Raw genomic sequence first — 13,239 nt, forward strand, 5'->3', positions numbered from 1 at the left:
TTGTATGATAGCCAGTTGCACAGGAAACACTAGATGGAAGAATAGAGGTCAAAAGTCAGGTCAAGGTCAAAAAACACTTTAAAGTGCTCATAATTTAAATTGCAGCATTACCTTTTCTCCCCAGTGTCACAAACGACTCGTTAAATGATTCGTTCTAAGGGATTCATTCTAAACTCCTCCTTTCAGAGAGCATACTCTGGTCTGATTGGTCAGATGTGCCAGTCTGTTGTGATTGGTCTACCGCTGTCAGCGTGTGTCAAAAAGGAAACACCCACTACCATAACGAGTTTTAGCTCCGTCTGTCAGCGAGCAGACAATGAAGACCAGAGGCGGGGCTTTTTGTTACAAACCTACGTAGGTTAATACAGGAAGTAAAGTCTGGAGTCACTAACGACTCGTTTCAGCTGTTCAGAATCGATTCTTTCTTTTGGGAGTCAATAACTCCTTTTGTCATGCGCTTTGATTTTTGAAACTTTGCAGACGTTTTTACATTCACAAACAGCTCTATAGCACACTACATGAAAGGTAATATCTGAAAAACTATAATAGGTGTGCTTTAACTGCTTTATCTTGTATTCCATTTACATCAGACTCATGTGTAATTGATTAAGCTCAGAATAGCAAAACTGTCTCTATTATCAAACGAATGATCATTCATTAAAATGACATCACGAGTGTTGACCATGTTGGTTTAAAAGCAATCTGATCCGGAATGTTCCCCATTCACCTTCTCTTGTTTTCTGTATAGCTCAGGCATCTGTCTGTCCCACCACCATCCTCCGAATCTGCCTGATGTCTTTCTTCAGTTCTCCTTTGTCTAGTTTGGCCTTGGTGTCGCCAATGTGTCTGAGGGAAGCGATGGCATCATGAACCAATTGGAAACCTGTGTGTCACATCACACACACACACACACACACACACACACACACACATACAAAGTGCTGAGGGCCCTCTTCTAACACTTGTAAAACTGCCTGTGTGTCAGTGTGTGTCTGGTGTCTGGAGTCTCATCTATAATGCATTACATTCCCCGAGCCTGCTTCAGCAGTGAGATTGAGTGAGAGCTTTTTGCTGCTACCAGCTGAATGATTATTTGTCAAGCTCTTTGTGGCTGCTCAGATTTACTGAAGTGGCCTGGAGTTTTACAGGTCAAGTGTTCGCAGTTTTCTAGGGAAATACTACAGCTGCGGTTACTACCACTTTAGGTGAATGCGCTGGAAATTGCTAGTGAATAGACAATAGAAACAATCCAATAGGCTGCAGGATAGTTTGAAATGCATAGTGACACCTGCCTCACACGCATGTTGGGCACACAAACTGATCAGCAGTGCACTTTTAGATTGAACCTTCTGCAAGAGCTGCTGGAGGAGTAAATAATATATTACCTCAGTGAAATTAAACACCTGTCTGACTTTGTGTGCTGTGGTTAAGTCGGAAAGCCATGACAATGAGTTCTGTTTCTAGATTTTCAGACTTCTCTAGAAGCTGTTGAAACTGGAAAGCTGGGCAAAATAAATAAAAAAAAAATCTTCAAAACTACAATCAGATCCAGGAAGCTCTCTCTAATGCATACAGCAACACAAGATACTGGAGTCCATCCATCCATCCATCTTCTATACCGCTTATCTTTTTCAGGGTCACGGGGAACCTGGAGCCTATCCCAGGAGGCATGGGGCACAAGGCAGGGTACACCCTGGACAGGGTGCCAATCCATCACAGGGCACACATACACACTCACACACCCATTCATACACTACGGACACTTTGGACATGCCAATCAGTCTACCATGCATGTCTTTGGACTGGGGGAGGAAACCGGAGTACACGGAGGAAACCCCCGCACACACATGGCCCCGGTGGGAATCAAACCCCTGAGGTGTGAGGTAAACGTGCTAACCACTAAGCCACCGTGCGCCCCCAGATCACCGCCATTGCACTGTACCAGATCACCTGACTCACCTGACTGATACTCCCTTCTCATCTGCTCCAGTTCAGCTTGGAAACTGTTCTCCAAAGACTGAATTCTGGTGTTCATTTTGCTCTCCGTTTGTTTTGCCCGATCTACAGAACGCTCCTTTTCCAACTGCTTCTCCACACGGCCCAGCTGAGTCGAAATGAGATCTACTTGTGCTTTCAGCTTCTCCTCCACCTCCACCTCAACACACACAAACATGGAATTATTAAATGAAGAAACGTCAGGACAAATATGATGCCTGGAATTCCAATCTTCCTAGCTAACTACCTTCATTTATATATATATATATATATAAATATAGTCTAAGAACACACTGTCCAATCAAAGGAAAAAGTACACTAAGCGACATATGACCATAAGTGGGGTTTTTTCTTTGTAATAGTGTAATAGTTGTCCCACATCCTTTTTATTATGCCATTGATAAGACCTTGTGATACAATGCATTGCTCAATAATAAGAATTTCACTGTCACGCTACTGATTGATATTAGATTTTTTAGTTCTCCCAACCAGCCATCACTACAGCGCTTACTTATCTCGTTTGATCTGAACACCAACACACAGAATTTACCATTCTGTCCTGCAGCAGTGCGTGCAGCTGTTGCCTGTTTTGTGTTTGCGTTTGGGCCGTGTTGCTCAGCTGCTCTTCTGTCCATTTCCTGATCCTGGCTGCTTCCTCCTCCAGCTTCCTCAATCCATGGGATGTCCTACACATCCACAAGAGTATAACTCACACAGATAGATTTTCCTTTTATAAAATCTTCCAAGCATATTAGTGGAACTACGCATTAGCGTTAGTAGAGTTTTCTGGCGATGGAGCAGAAGTCAGTGGATAGTTTAATAACAAATGAGTGCAAATCAAAGGGCAAAAGTTCAAATATGGTCAAATGCTTCCCTCTTGTATTACTTCCGTTCATTTTCAAATTAGTGGTTGAAGTGTTTCTCACTTTGATCAGCAACCTTGTCTTATTAGCCTTTAAATTGGTTTGTTCCCCTCAGTGCAGATGTTATAATCTTAAAATTACCATGAACCCTCCTGAGTCACATAGCTTGCTAATGCGCCCTGCAAGTTTTTGTTAATGCAATGTCTCTGAATCTCCAGTCGTTTGAACTCTAATGCTGCCATTTGGATCACAATTGAAGTTCATCCAAGGCTCTCTTCAATAGAAGAGGGCAAATACACTGTATGGCCAAAGGTTTTTGGACACCTGACCATCACACCCATATGTGAGTCTTCCCCAAATTGCTGGCACAAACTTGGAAGCATAGGATGTCTTTGTGTGCTATGCTTTACAGTATCCCTTCCCTGGAACTAAGTGGCACAAACCTGTTCCAGCTTGACAATGCCCATGATCACAAAGCAAGCTCCATGAAGATATGGTTTGACTTTTGGATGAACTGAAACACTCCTCCACCAGGTCTCCTCACCTGACATCAGTGCCAGACCTCACTAATATTCTTGTGGCTGAATGAGCGAGCCAATTTATAACCACTAATACTAAGTCGTAATTTGTCTCTGGGGGCCATTTATGCCAAACCAGCCAGATCCTTATAAGCTGTTCATGTTCGTCACACTGGCTAGACTCAACACTCACTCTCAGTTGGTAGTGCATGAGACTCTTAATCTCAGGACCATGGGTTTGAACCCCATACTGGTCACCAAACCTAACTACTGGGATTGCACAAGCTAGTACACTCTCTCAGTGCTGGTCCCAAGCCCAAAAAAAACCGGAGAATTGCGTCAGGAAAGACATCCATCGTAAAACCTGTGCCAAATCAAATATGCGGATCATAAACCAGATAAACCGCTGTGACCACCACTGCCTTGAAGAAGAAATATAGTAGCTGCTTAGGCTGCCAATAAGATTCAGGTCAAATTATTTGCTATCTTATAATAAGAAATGAAATATGAAAATAAATATGAAGTTCAAAGACAGACTGTGATGTTATGGTATACAATGATGGGATTCTAGAGTCAGCTCCAAATTATGGGCACTCCACAATGAAATTGAGCAAAAATTATTGTATGATCGAAACACCTCACATAATGATGAAGAACTGTTTGAAGTTTCAAAATGTTTAGAGAAGTCCCAAAATGTTTGGGTAGTTCCTTTAAGTCATTGTAAGGGTGCAAATCATTTAAAAAGCAAAACATAATAGTAATAATAATAATAATAATAATAATAATAATAATAATAATTCCTTAGATTTATATAGCGCTTTTCTAGACACTCAAAATGCTTTACATTGTATGGGGGAAATCTCCTCAAACCACCACCAGTGTGCAGCATCCACCTGGATGATGCGACGGCAGCCATAGTGTGCCAGAACACCCACCACACATCAGCTATTAGTGGAGAAGAGATGAGAGAGTGATGTAGCCAATTCAGGGATGGAGATTATTAGGGGGCCATGATAGATAAGGGCCAATGGGGGAATTTCGCCGGGACACTGGGATTATACTCTTTTACAAAAAGTGTCCTGGGATTTTTAATGACCACAGTGACTCAGGACCTTGGTTTAATGTCTCATCAGAAAAAAATAATGCTGTTTTTATACTGTCCCTGTCACTATACTGGGGCAATAAGACCCACACAGAGTGAGCTCCCCCTGCTGGTGTCACTAATACCATTTCCAGTAGCAACCTTAGTTCTCCCCAAGAGGGGGGCTCCCATCCAGGTACTGGTTATCCTCAGCCCTGTTTAACTTCCATGGGATACCAGGTGAGAACTACAGGGAGCTATGGCTCTGACAACAAACACTTTCTACACTTAATATCTTCATGTATTATTAAGGTTACATAATATTTTCATAAATTCATGCTAATTTTCATAGTGTCTGAGGTGAACTCTAGACTATTCTGTGATTTAAAAAAAATGACCTCACCTTATTTCAAGCTGTTGGATGTCTCTCTGTATGTCTCTTGTAGTATTCTTCTGGGACACAATCTGCTCTGACTGTGATGTCTCCAACCTTCCCAAAGACTCTGAAATCTAATAAAGGAGATGACAGGCAAATCTGGTATTTTAGATATGGATTATAAAAAGGTCATCATGTATCTCCTTTTATTGTAATACAGTTCTGAAGAATTGTAGAAGAAAAGCCATGTTGATTAATGTGGGAGCATGTTGGGTGCCCGCATGATGCTGTGTAACTGATTTACAGCATTCATTCTGCTTTATCCAGGTTAGTATCACTGTGGTTTATATGACTAATATAGTTTATATTGAGTAATTTAGCTTATATTAGAATGTTGTTTGGGGGGGGAGGGGGAAGAGAAAATTTGAAAATATTGCAAGCAAACAAAAATAATAATTGGTTTGGATTTGTTACGGGAACGAGAAGATTGGTCAGAATTCCTTTGGGAGCTAATGGGACTGGGATTTTTGCGCAGACCTTTAGTAGGGTCCTTGAAAGATCTAACTAAACACACTGAGATCATCAATCTACTTGGAACTGAACTACACACTTTCCTGGCATGGTGATCTACAGCTCTGCTGCTCTGTCTGTTTAGACATATTGTGTGGTTGTTTCTGGCTTTCACTGATTTGATTTCCTGTCTTTTTCAGTTACCTTTATGGCACCTTGAGAGTGCTCTCCCTTGATTTAATGTATTTACATCATAGTGATTTACTGTTTGTCACTGAGCTCTACATTCAATACAGCAAGTGAGCTTTTTAAAAGGAGAATGAGAACAGGGCAGTTCTCCGATGGAAATGAGCTACAGCATGTCTTAGGGTTGAGGCGGTGTAATAACTCACACAGGTCAAAATCATGTACCTTTATGTGCATCCAGAGCAATTTCTAGCTAGATGCAGTATAAGCGGTCATACAGGGGCCCCGGGACACTAGGGGGCTCTGTTAAAATGCAGGATTTAATATATACAGATACCTCTGAAAATATTAGAACAGTAAGTCTAATTATTTTGTTTTTGCTGTACTCTGAGGACATTTGGATTTGAGATCAAAAGGTTGAATATGCGATGATCGATCTGAATGTCACTTTTCATTTCTTGATCTTTACATGCGTTAAACAATTTAGAACATGGCACCTTTTGTTTGAACTGACCCATTTTTCAAGTGAGCAAAATGTTATAACATGTAACTAACAGGTGTTTCTTGTTGCTCAAGTGTGCCTTGTTAGATTGACTGTTTAAACAATCACTAGCTCTGAATATCTGCTCTTGGTTTGAGCCCTGGGTTTCGCCTGTGAAGACTGCATTTGTTTATAAAGGACAAACCAACGTGAAGACCAGAGAGCTGTCTCTGGGAGAAAAGCAAGCCATTTTGAAACTGAGAGAAGAGGGAAAATCTTGATTCTTGAACAAGCATTGGGCCTGGACAGTACAACAATTGGGAATGTCCTGAAAAAGAAAGAAACTAATAACTAGACATCAAACAGGTTGGTCAAGAAAAACAAGAGCAGGATCATTGTGAGAGCTGTGAAGAAAAAAATCCAAAAACAACAGTCAGTGACATCACCACCAACTCCACATGGCAGGGGTGAAGTTATCATAATCCACCGTTTGAAGAAGAAAAGAAAGCGCAGGCCATACCACAAAATGCAAACCACTCATCAGCAGTAAAAATCAGTAGACCAGATTGGAATTTCCGGAAAAAAAAATACAGAGCTGAGCCACAAAAGTTCTGGAAATAAGATTAACCTCTATCACAGTGATAGAAAAGCCAAAGAGTGGAGAAATAAAGGATCTGCTCATGATCCAAAACATATGAGCTCATTGGTCATGCACATGGCTGCTTCTGGAACAGGCTCACTCATCTTTATTGATGATGCAACTCATAATGGTAGCAGCAGAATGAATTCAGAAGGCTACAGAGACTTTCTGTCTGCTAATTTACAGAGAAATGCAGCCTACCTAATTAGGAGGAACTTCATCATGCACAAAGACAATGACCCAAAAACATACTGCCAACTCAGCAAAGGATTTCATCAGGGGGGGAAAAGTGGAACGTTTTAGACTGGCCAAGTCAATCACTAGACCTTAACCCAACTGAGCAGCATTTCACCTCCTGAAGAGGAGACTGAAGGGAGAAACCCACCAAAACAAACAACAACTGAACGAAGCTGCAGTACGAAGCCTGAAAAGACATCAACAATTTGGTGATGTCAGTGGGTTGTTGGTTTGATGCAGTTATTACAAGCGAATATTAAGTGTTATTAAATACAATTTACTGTACTTTAAGACTATCTGTTCCTATACTATACGTTTGCCTACATTTTTTTGCCTACTTTTCACCTAAAATATTTGGGTGGTCTGCCACCAACGGTGTCATGTTCTAAATTGTTTAACACATCTAGATGTTAAATTGGCCTTGCCGTACTTTCGGAGGGGTGTGTTTATAGAAACAGCCCTGTGATAAACAGATGTGTTTTAAGCTGCTGGTTTTCTATTTCACACATTTTCTAACATACCATCAACCAGAACTACTAGCACCCTTCACTATCCCCTCCCTAACCCCAAACAAGGTTAAAAAAAATGTATTATAGTCTTAAATTTGTACATATCATCTTCAGTTTAGACCACAGGTATTCAGTTAGGGTTTACAGAGATGGAAATGGCCTCTGCCAAGCACTGATTTTCTGTTCTTCGAACCAAATTCTGCTGATTTGCATGTATGTTTGAGTCCATCTTATCTATCTTGAAATATCCTTCTACAATCAAATCTTTCTGGGGGAAAAAACTTCCCTGGTATATAATGATATTTATGATCTCATCAGTCTTCACAAGTGTAAACAGCCCTAAAGCATCAATGATCCACAATACCACAGTTGGTGTCAGGTGGGGTGTCAAGTATGCATGGCCAAACATTTAGTTTCAGTGGCAAATTTCACGTACTGCATTTTGTAGTCTGGTCTCTATTTTTTCATGCAGCCCATCCATACTGCTATTTTCCCCCATGTTGATACAAAAAAATAATAATTGAGTCAAATGTTGACAGTGACGAGGAAGCCTTTATTTGTCACATATACATGATACAATGCCCCTGGAGCAGATAGGGTGTTGCTCACGGGCCCAACAATGACAGCATGGCATGTGCTGGAGCTTGAACGCCCAACATTCAGATCACTAACCCATAGCCTTAACCACCTGAGCCCTAACAAATCATGAGAACTAGTAAGGTTTTACACACCTTTAGGTAGACTGACTGCATTTACTGCTGTGTTTGTTATACTGATCTCTTACACAAGGCAAGGTTACAAAGTTTCCTGAACTTCATCAGATTTTTTTGTAATACATTTTTAAGGTTTTCGTTTTCATATGAATTCATAATGTCTCACCTTGAGCTCCAAGTCTCTGAGTCTGAGCTCAATTACAGAATGCATCTCAGTGACTTCCTGCTGGAGCGTCAGGATTTCCTGTCCTCTAGCTGCAACATCCGCAGACAGCTTGGCTATAGTGGCATCACACCTATTAACACAAAAATAGCCTTAGATTAATGGTTCAAGAGACCTGGGGTATCAGTGGCATGTGACATGGATGGGTTGAGGTACCCTTGAGCCAAGGCTTCAGCAATGTACTCTTTCATGGCTTTGGTTTCTGGAACAGAAAGGGAGTAAACACACCCTCTAGGGGGAGTAGTGCCTGCCAACCAGCAATAGAACAGTCCCAGGGTCGGTGGGGTGGTAACTTGAAGGGTTTATCCTTGCTGAACACTTCATGCAAGTTAGCATAGCGTGCTGGAATTCTCAATTCATTTTTGGTTTCTCAGGATTTCTATAAGGGTAGAGTGACATGGAAGAGACATACAGACTTTAAAACAGGTTGCTCTCTGATCCCCTCTGCAGGTTTGGAAAATCTTCTATATTACACTGATCATCTATTGAATCCACTGTTTATGATTGCAGAGTAATTGGCCTTGGGAGGTTACAGTGGTTTGGAGGTTGTGCACCTTAGCTGGATCCATGGTAGCAGGCGAAGCCTTCGTAATGCAGGACTCAGAGACATTGTGTAAGGTTCCATATGCATGAGGTTTATTTGGACAAACCATGAAGGGTCAGAAAAATGGTCAGAAAAAAATCACCAACAACATAAACAAATCCAAACCACAATCCAGAATCGGGGTCAAGGTACCAGGCGGGATCAAAATACCAAAATAGCAGAATAAATGTCAAAACAGAATGTCAAGGCAAAGGGCCAAAGATAGATCAAATCAAGGCAAGGCAAGGTCAAACACAAGAATCTATCCACAAAAACATGGCTCAGAGCTCACAAAACTGTCAGGGAAACTGTAAGGCTTCACGTGGAAGTTCAAGTTCATATGCTTTAATATAGCAGTTCAACAGGACAAAGGAAACACCACCAAAGAAGCGGGGTTAATATTCAGGGGTGGGCACCTGCTGGTGGTCTGGAGTGAGAAAGCCCAGGCTAGATGTCACAGTCTCATTAGTCCACAGAGAATTTTAACTAGAACATGGAGGACATTGAATCCAAGTAGTCAGCTGTCTCAGTCCTGCTTGCCTTATCTGCCCCTACACAATAGAACTCAAAAGAATGTAAGCAAGGAACCTGTTTATGGAGGTACTTACACAGATCCTAGCATAATATATAGTGGTGGTGGGGGCCAAAGAACAAGCAGACAAAATCAATATTTATGCTGCATGATGGCATATGTAGTGTTGCCACCTAACAGCTCCACCAGCTTCAATTTGATGCTGAGCTCGAGATGGGTTTCCTCTCACTGTATGAAAATATGCCAGTATGTGGATTGGCTCAAAATTGCCTTTAGGTGTCAGTGAATTGTTGTCCCGGTGTAGACTGAACCTTAATATGAGTAACTAAGGCAAAGGATTAAAGCATTGAGAACCTTACAGTTTCTGGTTTTTTGGTGGACTGTAAAGACTGCAACACCGAGGAAAATGTCAGATGTGTACCTAGTGTGGGTTCCTTATTTCAGAGGTAACAAAAACTCTCACACCCATATGTGGGCCTTCCCCAATCTGTTGCCACAAACTTGGAATCACACAATTGTCAAGTAGAACTAAGGGCTCTAGCCCAAACCTGTTCCAGCATGACAGCATCCCTGTGCTCAAAGCAAGGTCTAGGAAAACATGGTTTGCCAAGGTTGGAGTGGAAGAACCGAGTGGTTGGAACTGAGCCTTGACTGCAACCCTGCTGAACCCCTTTGGGATTAAGTGGAATGTTGAAAGCCTTTCCAGAACAGTGGTGGCTGTTATAGCAGCAGAATGGGGACCACCTCTATGTTAATGCCCATGTTTTGGAATGGGATGTTCAACAAGCACAACTGGCTGCAATGGTCAGGTGCCCAAATGCCTTAGGCCATATACTGTGTGTGTGTGTGTGTGTGTGTGTGTGTGTGTGTGTGTGTATTGTATGTGACTGTTTACACTGACATTTTACTTTCATGATTTTTTAAATCGATACCTGGCCACTCTACCCCGAAGATCTCCAACCACAGCCAAGTTCTTGTGATCCAGGCTTTGAACTGCAAAAGTTGTCCCTGATGCTATACTGTCCCTCTGAACAATCTGAGCCTCCAGCACCTATGAGTAACAGTTGAGTTGTTATAACACTAAGAATTAAATAACTGACTGTTCATTACAACAGTCACTCTGCTAAATAAATTAGTTTGGAAGTCATTTAACTCCTTTTGCAACCAATGATTCAGTGACACTGATTTACGTACTTAATCTACTCGTATGCATTTTCAAATCTGTCTTAGCTAAATCACACTTGGAGAGAGAAATTGTGGCAATGTGTCACATGATTCGTTCTCCCTCACATGGTCAATGTCCCATTTCTTAATTCATTCCTAAGAAAGTGAATATAGACTCAATTTCTACTATAACTATCAGTAGACACTAGTATACCTGAATATCCTTGCTGAGGTGTTTGACAATATTTGTGATGATATGTATGTGGTTTTCTAGTAGTTTCCTTGCAGATGCCTCCATCAAAACAGATCCCTGCGTGGCATGCAGACTGCTGACCACATCTTCTTTGATCCTGAATGCCTTCTCTAGCAAAGTGGCCAGGGTTTGTTCTGGTCTGCTCATCTCCATATATGCTGGCCTTTGTGAACAGGCAAAATATACATTTAGAATTTACAATGGAGTGTTTCAAATCGTGGTTAATATTATGGTTAACTGTTATGAGAGAACTTCTTATGAGAGAACTTTTTATCTTGGGGTTTAATTTCATGAGAGATAGATAGATAGATAGATAGATAGATAGATAGACTTTCTTGCAAAAATATTGATATTATGTAGACATAATAAATACTATGTATATGTGTAAATGCGTGTAGTGCTTATATGTCACTTTTTTCATTATGTGTACATACTGTAAAAACAAGTATTTTTTCCAATAAATGAAAACAATAGAGCAAAAATAAATGCAATATCCAATGAGATATTATTAATAATAGACTAAGTAAAATGTGTATTGGTCTAGAAACACCCTTCATGTAGTGAGGTAGATCTATAGATAGATCTGAGAACTACAATCTTTCCCATTTTGCATGTATCTCAAATCATGTATAGCACAACAGTTACAGCATTTAAAACCCAATTTTTCCATTTTTTCCGAGAACTCATTAACAGCACCATATGATGGGTTTTTCCAGGTCACCACGCCTATGTTAATAGTTACAATTAGAGAGCCTGGCAGTTGGGTCTAAACATCTTAATAAGCTGAGAGGCACAAAGTGCCTATTAACAGTGTTTCTGTTAAACTCACTTAAATCTGTGAACACCCCTGAGGACCTTCATGAATCACATGAGATTAGCTGCTGTCATGGTGTCATGCTGATGATCTCAATGCATTAGTTCTTTTTTAATAATGGCCTAATCAAATAACTGAAAGGTCATGGATTAAACATGGGTCCCAACATGATCACTTCCAGAGTGTTGAAGCCAGACGACTTGATTTCAAGTTCAATTTGCATACTGTTTATAGTGGTGTTACACAATGACTGTGTATTATATATTATAACAAGTAATTGCACATTAGTAGAATATCAGTCTAATCTGCGTTTAAGGATATCCTTTTAAGGTGAAAAATTAAAGTTGAAAAAATTTGGGAAGAACGTTTTGAGTATGAGTATGCAAAATTATTTTAAAATGCTGCAAATGTACTGTCTTTACATAAGTTTATATAATCTTAGGACGAAATTAGAAAAAAGGCAAACTACAAAAATGTCATTTATAGTAAAAAGTGTGTCAGATTTCGATGTTTGATAGGATAGGTGGATAGGTGGGTTAATGGTTAATGCGTTCACCTCACACTCCCAGGGTTGGGGGTTTGATTCCCACCACGGCCCTGTGTGTGTGTGTGGAGTTTGTGTGTTCTCCTTGCGTGATGTGGGGGTTTCCTCCGGGTACTCCGGTTTCCTCCCCCAGTCCAAAGACATGCATGGTAGACTGACTGACATGCCGTAGTGTGTGTGAATGTGTATGTGATTGTGCCTTGCGATGGATTTGCACCCCGTCCAGTGTATACTTGTGCCCAATGCTTCCATGGATAGGCTCCAGGTTCTCCGTGACCCAGTAGGATAAGCGGAATAGAAAATGGATGAATCATAAGATCATAAGGATAAAAAACTGCTCAAATTCTGTAAACAAACAAAATTAAAGCAGGTTATATCAAAATCTTGATATGAATATTCTAATAACTTGCCTGTTCACCCTTTACCTTTATTACTGGCTCCTTTTCATCTTTTAGAACAGTTTCTTGCTCTCTCAATGGCTGTAGGTCAGCGCTGCAGTTATATTCAGTCAAAACACATTTCACATTACGCGATTTTGAATTGCAGACAGGTCCAGATATTTAACATGTTCGATATCTCACTTATATCGGTGACGCGTCTGCGCTTCTCTCAGATCGCGTCTTTGATCATTTGTACATTGGGCCGCTCACGGGAGCGAGTTCTGATTTGCAATGTGATTTCGGGCTTTTGTCGGCGATCTCCACAAAACTATCGGCGAGTGAAAATCGAGCCTAACGTCATGTAGCGTAAACTCTGCATTAGCTGTAATATATAGCTATTTTTGTAGATTAATGATATTTTTTAACTCAAAAATCAATAGAAACATTTCCACTCAACTGAAACATTCACAATTTCATATTGTTGTCTTATTTACATACATCAGTATTCTGTTATTAGCATATCACTTGATTGCTTAGTAGCATCGGTAGTGTAGCAGAACAATATTTTTTTTTCTTTCGTGGAGATTTCAGTTGAGAAAAAAAAACTCTTTTAATGATGATCTTAAAAAAATTAGCA

The 13,239-nt window shown here is 40.5% G+C and overlaps 1 protein-coding gene across 1 annotated transcript; it reads right to left on the bottom strand.

Moving 5' to 3' along the window:
* Positions 1–174: 174 nt before the first annotated feature.
* Positions 175–11,343, bottom strand: fam81b (family with sequence similarity 81 member B). Its single transcript, XM_053654005.1, has 7 exons — positions 10,826–11,343; positions 10,380–10,498; positions 8,276–8,405; positions 4,861–4,967; positions 2,546–2,681; positions 1,960–2,155; positions 175–883 (listed from the first exon to the last, which is right to left on the bottom strand). The coding sequence occupies exons 1-7, from the start codon at positions 11,015–11,017 to the stop codon at positions 750–752; spliced, it is 1,014 nt and encodes a 337-aa protein (XP_053509980.1). The 5' UTR covers positions 11,018–11,343; the 3' UTR covers positions 175–749.
* Between the last annotated feature and the right edge of the window lie 1,896 nt (positions 11,344–13,239).

The sequence above is a fragment of the Ictalurus furcatus genome, chromosome 22, assembly GCF_023375685.1.
Source record: "Ictalurus furcatus strain D&B chromosome 22, Billie_1.0, whole genome shotgun sequence".
NCBI classification, from domain to species: Eukaryota; Metazoa; Chordata; class Actinopteri; order Siluriformes; family Ictaluridae; genus Ictalurus; species Ictalurus furcatus.